This window comes from Clarias gariepinus, chromosome 1 (genome assembly GCF_024256425.1).
Source record: "Clarias gariepinus isolate MV-2021 ecotype Netherlands chromosome 1, CGAR_prim_01v2, whole genome shotgun sequence".
NCBI lineage: Eukaryota > Metazoa > Chordata > Actinopteri > Siluriformes > Clariidae > Clarias > Clarias gariepinus.
Genome location: NC_071100.1, coordinates 35,898,863 through 35,917,265, shown reverse-complemented (window position 1 = coordinate 35,917,265; position 18,403 = coordinate 35,898,863). Strand labels below are relative to the sequence as shown.

The 18,403-nt window shown below is 40.6% G+C and overlaps 1 protein-coding gene across 1 annotated transcript; it reads right to left on the bottom strand.

Moving 5' to 3' along the window:
- Positions 1 to 9,240: 9,240 nt before the first annotated feature.
- On the bottom strand, positions 9,241 to 17,791 carry LOC128521012 (serine/threonine-protein kinase receptor R3-like). The gene is made up of 6 exons (XM_053495523.1): positions 17,229 to 17,791; positions 12,275 to 12,349; positions 10,557 to 10,781; positions 10,042 to 10,226; positions 9,558 to 9,657; positions 9,241 to 9,443 (listed from the first exon to the last, which is right to left on the bottom strand). The coding sequence occupies exons 2-6, from the start codon at positions 12,345 to 12,347 to the stop codon at positions 9,241 to 9,243; spliced, it is 786 nt and encodes a 261-aa protein (XP_053351498.1). The 5' UTR covers positions 12,348 to 12,349; positions 17,229 to 17,791.
- Between the last annotated feature and the right edge of the window lie 612 nt (positions 17,792 to 18,403).

The following is an 18,403-nucleotide window of genomic DNA, read 5'->3' as shown; positions in this document are numbered from 1 at the left end:
ATTATTACCCATGCCCTATAACCTCATGTCTGCATGACATGTGGCTCCGAGTGGTCTTTTTTTTTTGTTTGTGTTTGTGTTCCCTATGATTCCTTTCAGGTTGAACATTTCAAAATGTAGCATTGTTTATCTCATCTGGTTTAAATATGTGCAGGATGCACTCTCTGGGGCATTTAAACAATGGCTCAGATTCCTCCCTGGAAACCACTTTATTTCATTACCTTGTTTCCTGAGAGGCTAATGGCCAGTTAAGTTGTTATGTGGCTGTAACACATTTATATGACAGATGTACCATCAACCTGACTCATTCAGGGCACAGTGAATAGACAGAGACAGAGAAAGCTTTAACGAGATACTTTACATTTCCAAAAACAAATACACACAACTGCAAACTGAGTGGCTGTATACTGTGTTATTTTATTTATGTAATCCGTTCGCATCAAAAATGTCTTGACTGGGAACTCACACTGAACTACAAGACTGCCGACAGCATTTTGAATGAGATTATCATAGTTCATAGTAAAAAAGAAAGACAGATAGAGAGACTTGGATTGAGGGGGAAGGGATCGGGAAAACACTGGAGACTGTTACAACATGGGAAAGAAAACTAGTGCCTAGCTCTATCACTTCACTCGTAATCACACGGAATAGTACAGCTGTGAAACTAGAGCAGGAGTGGCTTGTCCATGAGGGAAGCCCAGCTATATACTTCAACAAATGTTAATTATTCTTCAAGTTCTCATTCACAAATCTTTATATATTTTTTTTATTCAAATGAAATACTAAAGCGGAACTTAAACAAAAAAAAGTTTATATTTGACAGATACAAGCCAATGTTTCAGTGATTTGGTCACCTTTCCATACAGTATGTGGTGCAATCGTGGGTCAGCATGCTCACTGCCCCATTTAGCTTCTTATACTGTAGTCATTATTGCACCTATTGGACCAACAATAAGCGCTAACAGAGACCCATTGGGACAGGAATCACACTGCCCTATGCTTGCTTATGTTTACATGAGAAAGGAGCAACAGACAGGACTGTTAATGTGATTACCTTTTCCGTGTTATCTAGATGGCATTATCTAGATCTCATATTTGCACTATAATAAACAGCAAAAAGAAATGCTTAAAAGTGCACACACTTTTTTATACTTAAAAAAAAATTAAGTCTGATTTCAAGTGGCATTATAATAATTAGTTCTGGTTTCTTTACGGGTAAGGCAAACGAAACAGTGATGTTCCAGGATTATAGCAGAGCTGTTCTATTGATCAGTGAAGGTATAGCGTGCTAAGGTTACTGGGTTTTGTTACAGTTCAGTTTCAACTGTTAGTAATCTAACAAGAGGCATTCCATGAGTCGTGATCTAAAGACTAACAGTATTGTTACTCTCTATGTATTCCTCCTCATGATTCTAATAGTCGTTAATTACACTAACTGTCAGTCACCAGCATAGATGAAAGTAGCTGGGTACAGTCCACAGTACTGGAAAGAGGAGAGAGCAAGCTGCCTGCCTAAACCCATATGACTTTCAGCATGAAAACACCTGATAACATTCTGTCATCTTCAACAACACTCTCCTTAGATTGTTTCTAAGTCATCCTGAATTGTCTCTGAACCATCAGTGTTGTACTCTTTTCACCTAATGTGAGCTACCAAGTTTACCAGCTTTCAAAACAAGGCTGAATCCCAAATCCCTCTCTAACTCCTGATTAATGGCACTACTTGGTTTGTGGAACAAGGGACTATACACTCTACATAGCGCACTAGCTTCCCTTTTTTACGCTATTAGCCCCAAGTTAGCTGGCATTGTTAAGCATAATAAGTGAAAATATAAAGACAAACTTACATGATATATAGGATTGACTATTTCATTACATACAGTAGTACCAGTAAAAACTTCAAAATACTTTTTTTACACTGGTAATTACAGTAAATGTCAGTCGCCAGGTCAACGCTAGTTCCACCAGTCGCAGAAGGATATTTGTTGGTAGTGTAAAAAAAAAAAGATTAAATAAAAGAGCACATTACACCTGTTCAATTTCTCATTAATGCAATTATCTAATCACATGGCAGTTGCTTCAATGCATTTAGGGGTGTGGTCCTGGTCAAGACAATCTCCTGAACTCCAAACTGAATGTCAGAATGGGAAAGAACGGTGATTTAAGCAATTTTGAGCTTGGCATGGTTGTTGGTGTCAGACGGGCCGGTCTGAGTATTTCACAATCTGCTCAGTTACTGGGATTTTCATGCACAACCATTTCTAAGGTTTACAAAGAATGTTGTGAAAAAACATACAGTATGCGGCAGTCCTGTGGGCCAAAATGCCTTGTTGATGCTAGAGGTCAGAGGAGAATGGGCCGACTGATTCAATCTGATAGAAGAGCAACTTTGACTGAAATAACCACTCGTTACAACCGAGGTATGCAGCATTCGTGAAGCCTTAACACACACAACCTTGAGGCGGATGGGCTACAACAGCAGAAGACCCCACCGGGTACCACTCATCTCCACGACAAATAGGAAAAAGAGGCTACAATTTGCACAAGCTCACCAAAATTGGACAGTTGAAGACTGGAAAAATGTTGCCTGGTCTGATGAGTCTCGATTTCTGTTGAGACATTCAAATGGTAGAGTCAGAATTTGGCGTAAACAGAATGAGAACATGGATCCATCATGCCTTGTTACCACTGTGCAGGCTGGTGGTGGTGGTGTAATGGTGTGGGGGATGTTTTCTTGGCACACTTTAGGCCCCAATTGGGCATCGTTTAAATGCCACGGGCTACCTGAGCATTGTTTCTGACCATGTCCATCCCTTTATGACCACCATGTACCCATCCTCTGATGGCTACTTCCAGCAGGATAATGCACCATGTCACAAAGCTTGAATCATTTCAAATTGGTTTCTTGAACATGACAATGAGTTCACTGTACTAAAATGGCCCCCACAGTCACCAGATCTCAACCCAATAGAGCATCTTTGGGATGTGGTGGAACGGGAGCTTCGTGCTCTGGATGTAATTTCCACAAATCTTCATCAACTGCAAGATGCTATCCTATCAATATGGGCCAACATTTCTAAAGAATGCTTTCAGCTCCTTGTTGAATCAATGCCATTTAGAATTAAGGCAGTTCTGATGGCAAAAGGGGGTCAAACATCATATTAGTATGGTGTTCCTAATAATCCTTTAGGTGAGTGTATATGTTAATAATGAATGCCATTTGTATAAAAGTTGTGCTGTTGTGCAAATTTTGCAAGAAATTTAATTTGTTAATGTCCGTGGAAAGTCAAACAAAGCAAGTTTACAAAATTTTTTTTTTTTTTTTGCATTTTGTGCAAGATTTAGTGAAGACAGCGCCAAGGGTCCCAGGAATGTTAGCAATGTAAGTGAAGTTAATTTTACTTAATTTACATGTATTTTCTAAATGTTTTGATTGTTTTCATATGCAAAAATATGTTTATAATGTTGGAAATTAGTAATATTGGTAATATTTTTGGGTGGCTGGAACATAATTATTTGCATTTACATTATATGCTATAGGAAAATGTGTTTCACAATATGAAATTTCGCCTCCGGAATTGATTAAATTCGTATATCAAGGTTCCACTGTATGCATGTATGGATATATAAGAGCAACTCTTGTGTAATATGCAATACTATAATCATTTGGAGAGTTCCTTAAGCAGACAGTAGCCATGCCAGTTATTCCACTAAATTACAATCATATTACTGGTGAAAACCACTGAGCAGTCTAGTCGTGTGTTTGGACATCTTGCATGTAGTAATGATCACTAGTGCCTAATGATCGGCTGCCTTTTTGTGCTGTGCAATGGTAAAGGGTGATGAGCTGAAATGAGCAAGCGCACAGCACGACTCCGATCGTGACCTGCTCAGGCATCTGCTTCTCAAATTACCGACATGAATAACTTTTGCTTCAATATGTGATGAGCAATCAAAACACACTTATACTGTATCATTTTAAACTGTATGACTGAGAAAGGCACCTTGACTCAAGTGTAAGTCAAATAATAATAATAATAATAATAATAATAATAATAGGTAATTTGTTTAAGTAGTTACAGATTAAGAGATTACCCACCACTAGTCGTCCAGAATTTTTCCAAAATGTTTTCTAATCAGAGACCTGATTGCGTCTAGAGTTTTCCTGTTTGTATGAACACAATGAGCGAGTCAGTTCACTCACTCTGGAGACTATAAGGTTATCACAGGTCAATGCTTTAGCTCAGACTATTGCTCAGTACAACATCTGCATTAGGCAAAAGAGTTCAGTCTTTAAAAAGAGTGATTGAAACACTAAACTACAGGCTGCATTTTTTAAAGTCTTTACATATGTATGAGGACTGCAATGGGTGTGCATGAAGAGCCACTTGAAGGGATTGCCTTATAAGGAACTAATGCAGGAGTGGTGGGGAAGATTGGCAGGAGAAATGTCAATAGAGGAGTCTTTGTGTCGGTTTAGTTATTGCGATTTGGCTTTCACCAGTAGTCCAATTTTCACACACACACACAAGCAAATGAAGGTTAAAGTAAACAGTAAGATAGATTGATACAGTCTTTCCTGTTATATTAAAGTCTGCAAACGCTGGCAATGTCAGATGTTCTGGGAATTTATGAAGAGCTCCTTAGTCTTTAGCGGCCTGTTGAGAAGAGATTCCTCATCCACTTTCATCTACTTCTCCCTCCATTAAGCTTCAATTCTAATCAAGGAAATTTCACTGAAGAATGGGAGGATTGAATAATTTATCAGACGGATCAGTGGAAATAGGGGAGGGTGCATACATACTGTAGCACGGCATACGTAGCACTAGGTAAAACCCACATAAAGGAAATATCCATTTAAAAAGGGCATATGAAAACCATTGGTAGTGACGGAAAGCAGAAGAGGGAAGCAGCCATGGAGCTGTCATCCAATACTCTATTGACACTGGAATCCAAAAAACATGATTAGCGAACATCAATACAATTACCAACACTACCAATGCTCCAAGACCAACATCCAATATCATTGCGTGTAACAAGCCTGGTGCAGACATAAATGTCACACTACAAACAGACTACGAACTGTGCTCTGTGAAAATGATTATGATGTTCCACAATATAAGAAACATTATCATTCTGTAGGTGATGAGTCAGTTTCACATTCCGTCCAGTATCGGTGTCAATACTGGTATTGACTCATACAAAAAAAAAATAAATGTAATCATACTTTGTGTGAAACAATCAATTGAAAGTTGGGATCATATCAAGGAATAAGCCTTACACTCTTACGTGTTGCCTGGACTTTACTTCACTCGCAAGTGGCCTGGAATGTCTCACCTGTGTGGAGAAAGCAACAGTTAAAGGGGACATCAAAGAAGAAAAAGGCAATAGAGGATAGGCAGGGCAAAACATGGGTTTAAAGAACTGGTTTCAGGGGAAAGCATAAGGGAAGGGATGGGGATGAGAGAGAAGAAGAAGGACAGGATGGATGTCCTGCCCCCAGAGATGCCATCATATGGTCCTCTGCCAACTGGATCACTCCCGGAAGCGACGTTGGATGGTGTCTCTGGATTCATGCTGCCGTGTGAAAAACTGCTCCAGCATTCTGCTCTGCTCAGCATGATGGATGGCAGCAAATAAGCATATGATGTCTGTAAGGGGTGAGGACTCCATGGCGTCCATCTCCTTCAGTCCAGGGTTTCGGCACCAGCGTGACATGTTCAGAGCCTGAAGGACAATAAGCGGACTGTGAGTCATAATAGAAACTTTTACTTTGCTTTTGTTTTTCACGCTCATGCCTCAGTGCTTCTCAGCTCCGCTGTCTGTCTGCTGCCGGCGCAGGCGACACTCGACCACACCCCCATCAACACACTGATGTTTTTGCAGGGACTTGTTTGTAACTGGCACAAGGGTTTCTCCCTCCAGTCTCCTATTAAGGAAGTGAAATACTTGCCTTTCCCACACTTTCAGCGGAGAATGTAGATGTATGTTATCATTTAAATAACATGTTTCTATAATGATAATAGGGCAATTGCATTCTTTGCTCTCTTTTCCTTCCCTTTTTTATATAAAGTAGTCCTGTTTAATTGGTAAATTTACTTTTCTGTTTGTGAAAAAAAAATCGGAATACTTCAAGCACACGAATAAACAAAGAGAACATGAAAATCAAACAACAGTTTTCTGCCTACTAACTGAACATTGCTAAATTTCTAAAAGCAGAAAAGGTTTATCAGGGATACTAACAGTGTTTCCAAATTAATGCTAGAAATAGAAACTCTGCCAGAACATTTAGAAGTGATTGTAGGTTAGCTTAGTTCCTTTTTTTTTAATATAAACATAATCATATGTTTATTTTATTCGGGCTAAGAAATTTTTTTTAGTGGTGTCAAACCCTTTAAAAAAATGACCATCCTTTTACTATAATAGAACACCCTGGCCCAGTCAATGTAGTGGTTGAGACCACACCCTTCACCCTTAATCACACATTTCACTACAACCATTCCTGAATGTTGACTAACTTTCTTCTGGAAACATTTTGTTTTAGACCGAATCACATACATAAGGCATATTTTAACCACTCACTGGGCTAAATCTAAATGTACTGTAGTAATAGAAGGACTTTCCTAAACATTACCACATGTATAGTCTAAGGGTGAGTCAAAAATGATCTGCACTCTGCCTGACAAATAAATAATTTTAGACATAATCTATTTTCAATACACTTTTCCATCTGTCAACAAGCTTTCATATTCCCTTGTTAAAAATAAAGTGTTTTAGCTGCAAGCCACAAATGCACCGCTGTCTTCACTTCTTCATCAGAAATGAATCTTTATCATAAGTCTGACTGGGCAAGATCGGAACTATAGGAGGATGCTTCAACACCTTAAAGTTGTTACAGAGTGTCGACAATGTGGGCAGAATGTACCGACATGCATCATCATGCAAGATCACAACGCCTTTGGATAGCAAATCCAAATTAATCCGATGTTTAATCCAAATCTTTATCTTAATAATGTTCCAATACTGGTCATCAAGAATCTCAGAAAACTGTAAGCATCCATTTTCCAGCTAATGGTTGACTTTTTCCTTGGTCTTTTTCTTGGTCGGTGATTGAGGATGTTTCTATTCCATACTCAGCCATTCTACTACCCTTGTAGTGTTGAATCCAACTCCTGTCAACAGTAGAAAACTTTTGCTTTCCTTAGAGTATTGGGCCAAATTTTGTTTGCTTTTGTTTATCTAAAAACTTTCTCCATATTGTGCATTAAGTCTTCAATAAATAATAGCAGAAGGTACAACCATAGAGCACAAACAAACGTAACACTGCATGCTGCTCTTCTTTCATTCAAATCACGAGTAAGGCATTCATTTTTGCTTGGACCACAGTTACTAATGAACTGACACTAACATGTTCACACCTGCACCACAGGGACTGGGGAGACAGTAGCCTTGAACGGAAAGCGATGATAAGACAGAAGAAGTTTTAACATAATCGGAGTGCGGATCATTTTTGACTCACCCCTGTATTCACTTACTAACATAGTCAAATGAACATTATTCTTATCCATGTACATATGAGCTACATTTTAATGATAATCTAAACAAAGGGGGATAAAAATGCAAAAGGCAGTGGATGAATGGCGTCAACTCATCACGTTCCAAGGATACAGTAAAGGAAAGCAATAAGTGCAGAAAAGGAATGGAAGAGTAGATTAAACTGATGAAATAAACTGGCTTAACATGTCTCAATTAAAAAACATAACAGAGAGTAAAAAGAATAGGAGAATATTAGAATAGAAGAATTTAAATTAGAATTAGAACATTAGAACATATTAAACTGGAATTAGCAGTTCCGAGTAAACGTCCAGTACAATAATATTAAAGCTGTGTTCATTATCTGATCTTACCTCTCCCTCATGCACAATTTAATGACTTAAGAATCAATGGTCAGCTGAGATCACTGTTGCATCAGCCTGTAATAGCATCACTTTCAAGTGATGCGGTACCTTTACACAATAACATCCAATTTCACTCTTAACAGATCAATGCACAGCAATAAATGGACAGCAATCAGTTTCAGATGAAGTGAGTGCAAACAAGAAATTCATTGACATTTGGAACACTAATAAATAGCAACATGTGGTGAAGCTATAACATACAGTCCATGAAGCTTGTTCATCCAAAGGAACTGCTGTACCTGCCAGGGCTTTTCTGTTTTATTTCCTCATAAGTCATTTTATTTTTAATAGAAGCATTTTTTTCCCTCTAGGAACAGCGGAAGTAATGCAATAAACTTGCCAGTTGATTCAATAGGGGTGCAATAAGGATAGTTTCTCCCCAATTTGTTCACCTGCATATTCCCACTCACTAGTTTGGTACTGCAGCATTTTGTGCATTTTTATACTTACTTCATCTACCGTTAATTAGTGATATGGATTTTAATGGGGAAAAGTACAATGTTAGTTATTTATGGTGCATGGAGTGTTTGTGCACATTTAAATCTAGACTATGAAGGTTAGCCGCAGTAAGACAGAATACATGTGTGTGAATGAGAGGAACCCAAGAGGAACGGTGAGGATACAGAGAGCCGAGGTAAAAAAGGTGCAGGACTTTAAGTACTTAGGGTCAACGGTCCAGAGCAACGGCGAGTGTGGAAAGGAGGTGAAGAGGCGGGTACAGGCAGGTTGGAATGGGTGGAGAAAAGTGTCAGGTGTGTTGTGCGATAAAAGAGTATCAGCGAGAATGAAAGGAAAGGTGTACAGGACAGTGGTGAGACCAGCGATGCTCTACGGCTTAGAGACAGTGGCGCTGAAGAAAAGACAGGAGGTAGAGTTGGAGGTAGCAGAGCTAAAGATGTTGAGGTTCTCTTTGGGAGTGACAAGGATGGATAGGATCAAGAATGAGTTTATCAGAGGGACAACCCACGTTAGATGTTTTGGAGATAAAGTCAGAGAGGCCAGATTGAGGTGGTTTGGGCATGTTCAGAGGAGAGATTGTGAATATATCGGTAGAAGGATGCTGAGGTTGGAACTGCCAGGCAGGAGGTCTAGAGGAAGACCAAAGAGGAGATTTATGGATGCAGTGAGAGAGGACATGAAGTTAGTTGGTGTGAGAGAAGAGGATGCAGAGGATAGGGTTAGATGGGGGCAGATGATTCGCTGTGGCGACCCCTGAAAGGGTGTGTTCGCACCTCACACCGTTTGTTAGTGGAACCAACCCTGACCTGACCTGGGTAAAGCTCTATCTAAAGATAAATAGAATAAAAGATCTGATTGTGTAAAGTATGCGAGACTTACCCAGAATGTTCTCATGTCTCAACTGGACAGTGTTGTATATTTCAGTCTCTCTGAACCAGGACTGTTCATCTCGAGAGGAGAAGATTTTCACAGCCACGTTCTCCCCCATCCACGTGCCTCTCCACACCTCTCCATAACGGCCCTTACCTACCCCAAAGTATACATTCGCAACACTTTTACCTCTGTAGCAAAACAAGGACAGTTTCATTTACATATAAAGAAACATCTGTTTTCAGTTTGTTTCAAACACATCTCACCCACCGACACACTCCACTAAGGAGATCTGCCGAGCCATGGTCCTCTGCACCAGGTAAGGCAGGCCGGTCCCACTACCTGATGTGCAAAACTCATCAAAGATATCCTAGACGAAACAAAATTCACAGTTAAACTTTAATAGATAGAGATTTTAATATAATATATTCAACAGGTTAAGAGGAAAAACATATATAAACATATATAATATAGGAAAATAATCAACTATACACTGATCAGCATTAACATCTGGCACAAGGGCGTTAGCACATTGAATGTCCGGCACATTAAATAGATACTTGATTAGATTAAGAAATGGGGAATTTGATAGCTGAGGGTACGAGGCGGGGGCACACTACATATTGCCCTGAGCTCTTACTATAACACAATAGAATCAATGGTATTGTAAATGAATATATATGATATTATGTAAGGTTAATAGAAGTTATGAATGTTATATATGAGATGGATAGGCTTATTAAGCAGCACATACCCCATAGGTTGGGTCTCCTCCACTGGGCACTTTGAGCATGGGGGGGTCATGTTCCTGCAGATGGTGGTGCTGTCGCTTGGAGCGTAGCCACAACACAAAGACACACACCGCGACGGACAGCAAAAGCAGCACCAGCAGAGGCACGGCCACCAGCACAATCACATCTCCGGATTCAGTTGGCTCTACTAAAGCACACATACATGCAGAAGACATCATTATTTACCAGACTCAGCGTAATGAGCTTTAATTCAATTATGCACAAGTCACCCATCTGTCTGAACGTTACAGAAATCATGGCACTGTATTCATTGAGAACACATCACTAGAGGGCAGCAGTGCCGCTTTTGTTATGGCTCTTTAACGTGAGTCATAGGAGAATTAAAGTCCCTAACAGGAAATTCCTCACATGTAACTTTGATCAGAATAAACAAGGGATGACGTCTTTAAAAACATCATTTCAGCATTAGATTCTCCAGACAGATTTTCTTGATAATAGGTCGTTCAAAATTCCTGACCTGGTCCCTTGGGTACTGTTAAGTTGGCGTTGCAGTAGTCAGTGTGGCAACACTCGGCGTAGATGCCGGGGATGAGTGGGACAAAACATTGCTCCTTTTGTGCTTTCTCAAAGCAGCCTCTGCGTTCCTGGCCTTCGGACAGGGTGAAGAAGCAGACATATCCTATACATGTCCGTTTGTCGTGACATGCATTTTCACATGCACAGGTCACCTTTTTTTCTGTTTCTGAGAGAGAGAGAGAGAGACCATGAGATGAGATGACAATGACGACAGAGTAAAGGTCAGAGTTGGTTCCCTAAGCTCCAGTATGGCTCATCTATACGGTATGTACATCAGCAAACACACTGCATGAGTAATGGAACTTCAGCACAATAGGTCTAATAATAATTAATAATAAAATAGCATTCCCTATTATGTTTTATTCCTCTTATACCGCAGCACTTTGACAATGTTCATTGATTCAGTCTCTGTACCGCTTGTCTGGTTACAGAGTCGTGGGGAGTGCGGAGTCTATCCCAAGAGACTTTGGGCACAAGGCGGGGCATATCCTGGACAGGGTGCTGATCCGTCACAGGGCACACACACACACACACACACACTTGAGACAATTTGGGAACATCAATTCACTCACTCGTCATCTATACTGCTTTAAAACTGTATACAGGGTCACGGAGGGGGGTCTGGAGCCTATCCCAGGAGACTTGAGGAGGGCATGAGGCAGGGTACACCCTGCACGGTGTGCCAGTCCACCAGGCGTACACACTCATTCACATACTATAAGCAACTTGGGAATGAGCCTAATTTGCATGCCTTTGGACCGAGGGAGGAAACCCACCAATCACAGGGAGAACATGCTAACTTCTCGACACACACTCCTGAGGCAGGATCCTGGAGCTGCGAGGCCACAGTGCTATCCACTATCCTATTGTATGTTGTTTCACATTTACATTCACAGCATTGGGCAGACACCCTTTTCCAAAGCGACAGTTGAGGGTTAAGGGCCTTGCACAAGGGCCCAACAGCGGCATTTGAATTACTTCGAATAACTTGGGGTTTTATTACTTAAGGAACGCTGGATCACACTTGTCATGGTTAACTTTGTGTAATGTCCAAGAAACAAGTTACTTCTTGTATGATTATATGATTTAAAAGCTATCATTTTTTGCTTACTTAACATTTTCAGAACTTCTCTCTCTCTGAAAACAATCCTGAATCCACAAAGCAAACCCCACCATATGAACTACTTACACATGCTCTTAAGTCTGTGCGTATGCATCAATTATACAAATAGGTTGTAACAAAACAATGGTAACATACCGAAAAATGCACTTAAAAATAAAACCGTGCATTCATTAGCAGATTTTTTAAAAATAAAGTATGCAAGTATCAGTTTACCTACAGTAAGTGCAGCTGAACTGGGAATATCCGACCAAAGAAATGTAGTGCATTTAGAAAACACAGAAGCGAGGGTTAAGCGAGTTTATTGAAACATGTCCTGTCAAGCGCAGCAAGCTTACCCGTGGCAGGAAGATACACATTTCCTTTACGCTATTGTTTCGCTGCTAGCGAGAGGGAGAGAGTAAATCGCTACATCTGCACCTAGCTGATTCACGATCGGTAAAAAAAATAAATAAAAAATTAAATAATCATCACAGCCTTTTATGTAACTCCTGTCTCTACAGCGAAAACAGTTTTAGACGTACTGCAGCTCGCCTTACCTGCGTGAACTGGGTTTCCTTTTAAAACCATCAAAGTCAGAAGCAGCAGGAATCCCTGTGTAGCAGTTTCCATCTCTGTGGGTAAGACAAAACAGAAAGACATCAAAGCCCTGCGAAACGGTCTAGTTTATGTTATGCTCACATCCGTTACAGTCATCCCCGCCCCCTCATCCCAACATCTTCAAATCGTCCAGCTGTGCTTTAAAACGCTGATGTGCAGCTGGCTGGCATGCCATGTGACCAGGTCCCTAAATGGTCTTGGCAGCGCGGTAGTCCCGTCCCCGCGGTAGAGGAAGTCATGGGCTGAAAAAGCAACAGGCAGTGGGTCCAGTCAGTCTGCCTGCGCTCTAATTGCTGCAGTCAGAGAGGGTGGGAACGGGCTTTAGAAATGGACACGCCGGCTGCTCCGCAAGCAGAGTAAATATTGATGGCTATGTTTCCTGCCATTGAGGAGCTCGGCAGCCAGAGACCTGGGGCCTGCGCTCATTCCTCAAAGTCTGCCACTGGACACGCAAACAAGACGGCTGGTTGCGTGCGGCGCCGTTTGTCGCACAATAAAACTGTAGGAAACGCGATGAGCTGGCCGCTCCGTTTCAAGCACGCCTCGGAGACAGAATCACAGAAAGTTCAGCTCCTGGTGGATGAACACTGTGTGTGATTTAAGGCATGCTCTTGCTACAGCCTTTGGTGGAAGGAAACCACTATAGGAATGCCTTATTTTATTATAATTCTTTTTTTACAGGCTGTGCTCATAAATGTTTCATCAAACATCGGGAAGCATTTGCGTGCGGCTTTGTCTGGGACTGTACTTCCATAAGTATACAGTTTACTCCTCTTATGTAATGGAAAAAAGGAGTCAGCTATGCTGTTTTGAAATAGATGGGTATTACGAACTAGGCAGGGTTTGGACCCGATTCTTTTCTTCCAAAAGACTCAGCAAAAAATGTCATTGTTCTGCTTTGATGTATTCTGTAAAAACATATGGTGTGGGTTATTTTGTTTGACGATATTTAGAAATATTAAACTCTTCTGGTCTGATTCTGAATTTAATTTGAATTACATTTGATGCAAACAAGACTGAAATGATTATGTATGACATCGGACTGATTCCATTTATTTATCTCAGTCCTATACGTTATTAAACTGTACCTTCTCATTACAGAGCTGGAAAGTAATGAAAACTTGCCAAAATCAAATTGGAATTTTAACCGATTTGCAAAATAGATACACAATCTTTAATAACTGTTCTTACACCCTCATCCAGAGCGACTCTTTATCTTGTTATGTATCTGAGCAGTTGAGGGTTAAGGGCCTTGCTCGAGGGCCCACCAGTGACAACTTGGTGGTTGTGGGGTTTGAACCTTTGACCATACGAATTGTTGTCCAGTGCCGTAACCACGGAGCTACCCCTGACCCATCAACAACACATAAAAAAAAGGCAGACATCTAACAATTGGACACATCCTATGTAGATAATACTGCAGCTGAAACCAATTACGCAAAGCTCCAGTCTTACAATATATTAGCCAGTCAGGCGCCTTTAGCTAGATTTCTCTCGGGTCATTATCAAAGGCTTTTCAGATTAGACTATCAACGCTTAACCTCCTCTTAGCTTTTGAAGTAGTATTATCTCTCCAAATATTATGATCGCAGTTAGAGCGCCAAATTATGTTCCCCAGTGATGGCTGGAAACAACATGAGGAGGGACTACATAAAGGTCTACGTTACCAGCCATAAGCAAAATGTCGATGTAAGGCTGTAAAAAACGCACAATGCCTACAGACACACACACACACACACACACACAGCATACAAGTTAAAATGTATGTTGCTCTAGATAAGGGCATCAGCCAAATGCCATAAGTGTATGTAAGGAAACGCACCATTTGTAGTGAACAAGTTGCTAGGATTGCAGTCCTTATAGTCTTCAATAATATGAGAGATGACTCTGACTGCTTTGCCAAGCGATGATGGATGTCTTTGTTGAACGGGCAAAATAACAATGTCTTATTTGCAAGTGCATGAGTTTAAAAAGGGGCATTCAGGACACAGCATCTTTTAGCTCTTGATTTAGGGAACACCCTGGATGGGGTGCCAATCCATTGCATGATGCACACACACACACACATACACACACTACAGGCAAGTTGGGAATGCCAATTAGCCTAATCCGCATGTCTTTGGACTGTGGGAAAAAACCAGAGCACCTGTAGGAAAATCACTATGCTAACCACTGTACTACAGGGCGCCTCCCAAAAATTACATTTCATTTTAAATGGAGAGTCAGCAAATGAAAAAAAATAGAAGAGCTGAATGCTGTAGGCTCTATTCATGCAGTAACCAACACACTATGTATTGTACAAGCAACCAGATGCTAAATGATTCCTGCTGGGAATTGTCTAGCAGTCATGGCTAATAATTTGGCTTTGTTTAAAATGACAAACATCTCCATTATCTGGAGGATGGGGTAATGCTGTGACATTTTTTTGACTGCATTTTTCACTAGTAATGACAATCTCCAGTAATCGCTTTAGCATGACCACAGGCCATGGTGGATTTGATGCATATCCATTGCATGAGCAGGATGGGTTTAGATCACCAGGCCACTTACTGGTATATTTTAGACAGACTGGAAAATCCTGGAGAAAACTTTCTCAGACACAAACAGAACAGGCAAAACTTCACCACTTTAACAGCTCGTGAAAGTTTCACCGCATGAGCAGGGGTAAACTCATTATCATCAAAACATCATGTGGTGCAGACATCTGATCCTGACTGTGATTTGGAAAATTAGTTTTAAATGGCTCCTTTCAAATACTTATTTTTGTACTCGTTGAACAGGAAAAAAATTCTTTCATTTTTCTCATAAGACAAAAAACAGATTCTCATTAAAAAAAAAAAAAGAAAAAAAAGGATCTTAACCCTAATTACAGTATGTGGGCTGTTCAAGTCAAACTAGGACTTTTAATTGTACAGAACAACAGAGCACAGCTATGAGAGTTAAATAATCCCCTGCTACACTTATGCACTTATCCGAGCGTTTCACTAGTGCTTGGATACCATCAGGTTTTTTAGGTACCCCAGAGCCATGATTGCACTGCCTGCTTCAAAAAAAATGAATGAAAATCTGGCCTTCCAGGAACTCCTTTAATGGCGCAAACATGTGGAAATGGCTTGGAGTGAGGTCAGGACTGTGTGGGGGATGTGGCAATAACTCCCAGCAGAGTTCCTCTAATGTGATGTTTGTGAATGATTGTGTGACCAGTTCCCACAGACAGATGCATCTCTTCTGCAAGTTGGCGACAAGTTATCCCTCGATTTTAAAGGATCAGGAAAAACATCCTACTCGCTAAATGGTTATGGAAACAACTCTTCTTTTAGGGCTCCAAGCCGGGATCGTCATTCACGGATGTACAGACGTCTTTAAAATGTTTTGACCTTTGAAATGTTTTACTGCAGCTAAGAGTCTTGCACCGTCTTTGTAGTCTTCTGTAAACGTTAATCAGTTTTATGCCTTCATTCATGAGAAATTAAATCTCATGGCAAGCATTTTCTGTTTCAATGTCTCTTACACTATTCTCACAAGCAGCGGTCACCAGACTCATGGGAACTCGACTTCACTTGCTTTCTGATCTTCCCCTTTTTGCTTTTTTTTTTTTTTTTTTAGATCCTTCTCTTTCGGGGGCGATTGCTGTTATCGTCTTGCATGTCATCTTTCGACAGAAAGTCAGAAACTTAGTTAATGTTACTCGTTATCTCAGTGCATGACACATGGTAAAAGGTGAAAAAATAAGCAAACAATAATTAACACTTCTAAGTTAACAAGAAAGTGTCTGAAACGTTTTAAGGACATTATCAGTAGCTCCATCTTGCAGCTTTTTGTAGTGTTTTGACATCAGATACAAAGGACTGGAATGACTTGATTGCATTCGTGCGCACCACATTTCGCTTAAAACAACACATGTTTAATAGCCACATGTTTATCCACATGTTTGCCGGGTGTGAATTGCTTCTGGGTAGATTCTTTAAAAAACAAAGTAACAAAGTGATAGACTAGATAGGCTCTGCTTTGTTTAACAAAACAAGCATGAGCTTTACTTTATGTTACATGTTATATTTACAAGTCATATTGTATAATTCATATTAAAATGTAAAAGGTAAAACTTATTATTTGCAAAAGTGGCTATTTAGAATGCTTCAATATGCCCTTTTCAGCAGGAAAAAAAGGCATTTTTGTAACAAGGTTACTGCACTCACCTGTATGAAACGTTCCCAAGTGAGAATCGCACATCACTTTATACTGGAGACACAGTCACTCATCGTCTATATCACTCTATATCAAACATGTACTTGAGCACTTAGGGGTCGAGGCAGGGTACAGCGTGGACAGGGTGCCAATTCATAACACACACACTCACTCAGCGTGTATACCATCTTATTCTGTGCACAGGGTTGTGGTGGGCCTGGAGCCTATCACCAGAAAATTAGGGCTTGAGGCAGGGTACACCCTGGCCCACAGATATACTACAGGCAATTTGGGAACACCAGCTGTAGGAGGAAACCGGGGTACCCTAAGGAAACCCATGCAAACTCCACACACTCGGACCGGAACCCGGGAATCGAACCCGGACCCTGGAGGTGCAAGGAGACAATACTAACCACCTTGCCACCCGTGCCACAGTCAGCTAGAAGGAATGTACAATCCATTCTAACCCTCCCTGCATAGTGACCGTGTAGAGGGTCACTAGGGTACTAGTGCCCTATTTGGGATTCAACCCACATCGTTTAACGCTTTTGAAGTTAGATGAAAAAAAAAACAACCGCTGAAACATTTCTTTCATCTCTCCATTTTTTACACCAAATCAGTCCTGATTATGCCTATAAAGCGTTTAATATACACAAACTGTTTACAAATATTGTTTGTTTGTTGTTGTTTTTGTGATGATGATTTTACCTTCGCTTCTTGTCACTCGATCTTCAAACCATCTGCTCACGAAAAAGCACTTTTAGGACACATCCTGACAGTAAAACATGCCGATTCTGGCTGATAAAACAACCTTGTTTCTTTGAAAGCAGAAGGTGCAGACGTTCAGCACATCTTCAGTCCTCCTGCGGCTCTGCGTCCGGTACAATGTAACAACATCAAACGTTTGAAGTTCAAAAGAACAAAGTTGAAGTAAACCAGTCACAGTTCCTTATTCTTACTTCAACGGGAATAAAAGGAAAAGAGAGAGAAAAAGAGAGAGAGAGAGAAGGTATTGGAAGAGAAGGAGCTGTGTAGAGTAGGGGAAAGGACAAGAGCGGACAAGGCGCGGTGATATCTTCAGCTCAATCTTCCAGCTGATAAAATGGACGCGGGAAAAAAAAAAAGAAAAAAAAAAGTTGGGACTTGAAGTCTCTCGGTCTTCCGTTCCGCAATAAACAATCTCCTTCCTCGGATTCTCTGTCGATAAGCAAGAGCCGGGTTGATGTTGGAGTTAAGATTGCTGATTTGTTAAATATCCAGTGCAGTTCCCACCCCTTATTGTGTAGCCCGGTGGGGTTGGAATGCGCGCGCTCTCTCTCTCTCTGTCTCTCTCTCAGGGCTGCTTTCCTGTCCGCTCACAAACCTTTCATTTTCCTCACGTCTGTCATTTTCTATGAATAGAATGTGGTGTGGTGCTCATTGCTTTTTACCACACTTCGACAAACAGTCACACATAAGACATTTTGTATTTTTATTTTTTAAAAGTTACCTCACCCTTGGAAAAGCATACCATGCTATATATATATATATATATATATATATATATATATATATATTTTAGATTGGGATTGTATTATAAAAGAGTCATGAATATCACCTTCTACAGTATGAGACTATCCATCATCCATCCATTCATCCATCCATCTAGGAACCTCTGTAATCCAGCTTGTGAAGGCCAATGGTGACCATTGGATTTGTTCCCATTTTTTATTTTTTTGCATGACTTTGGACTGAGTACACAAAGATAGCTCACCAAGCGCAGGGGAAAGATGCAAACTCCATGCACACAGACCCCGAGGCAAAAATCAAACCCACACCCTGCAGTGTAAGGCCAAACTGCTAATCACTAAGCCCCTGTGCCACCTTGTAAGACTATGACCCTC

Coding starts and splice junctions, on each gene's coding strand:
- LOC128521012 (XM_053495523.1), bottom strand. CDS start 12,347: ATGGAAACTGCTACACAGGGATTCCTGCTGCTTCTGACTTTGATGGTT. Junction 10,227..10,556: donor AACAGTACCCAAGGGACCAG/GTCAGGAATTTT, acceptor TGTGTGCTTTAG/TAGAGCCAACTGAATCCGGA. Junction 9,444..9,557: donor CTCCTTAGTGGAGTGTGTCG/GTGGGTGAGATG, acceptor ACTTTGGGGTAG/GTAAGGGCCGTTATGGAGAG.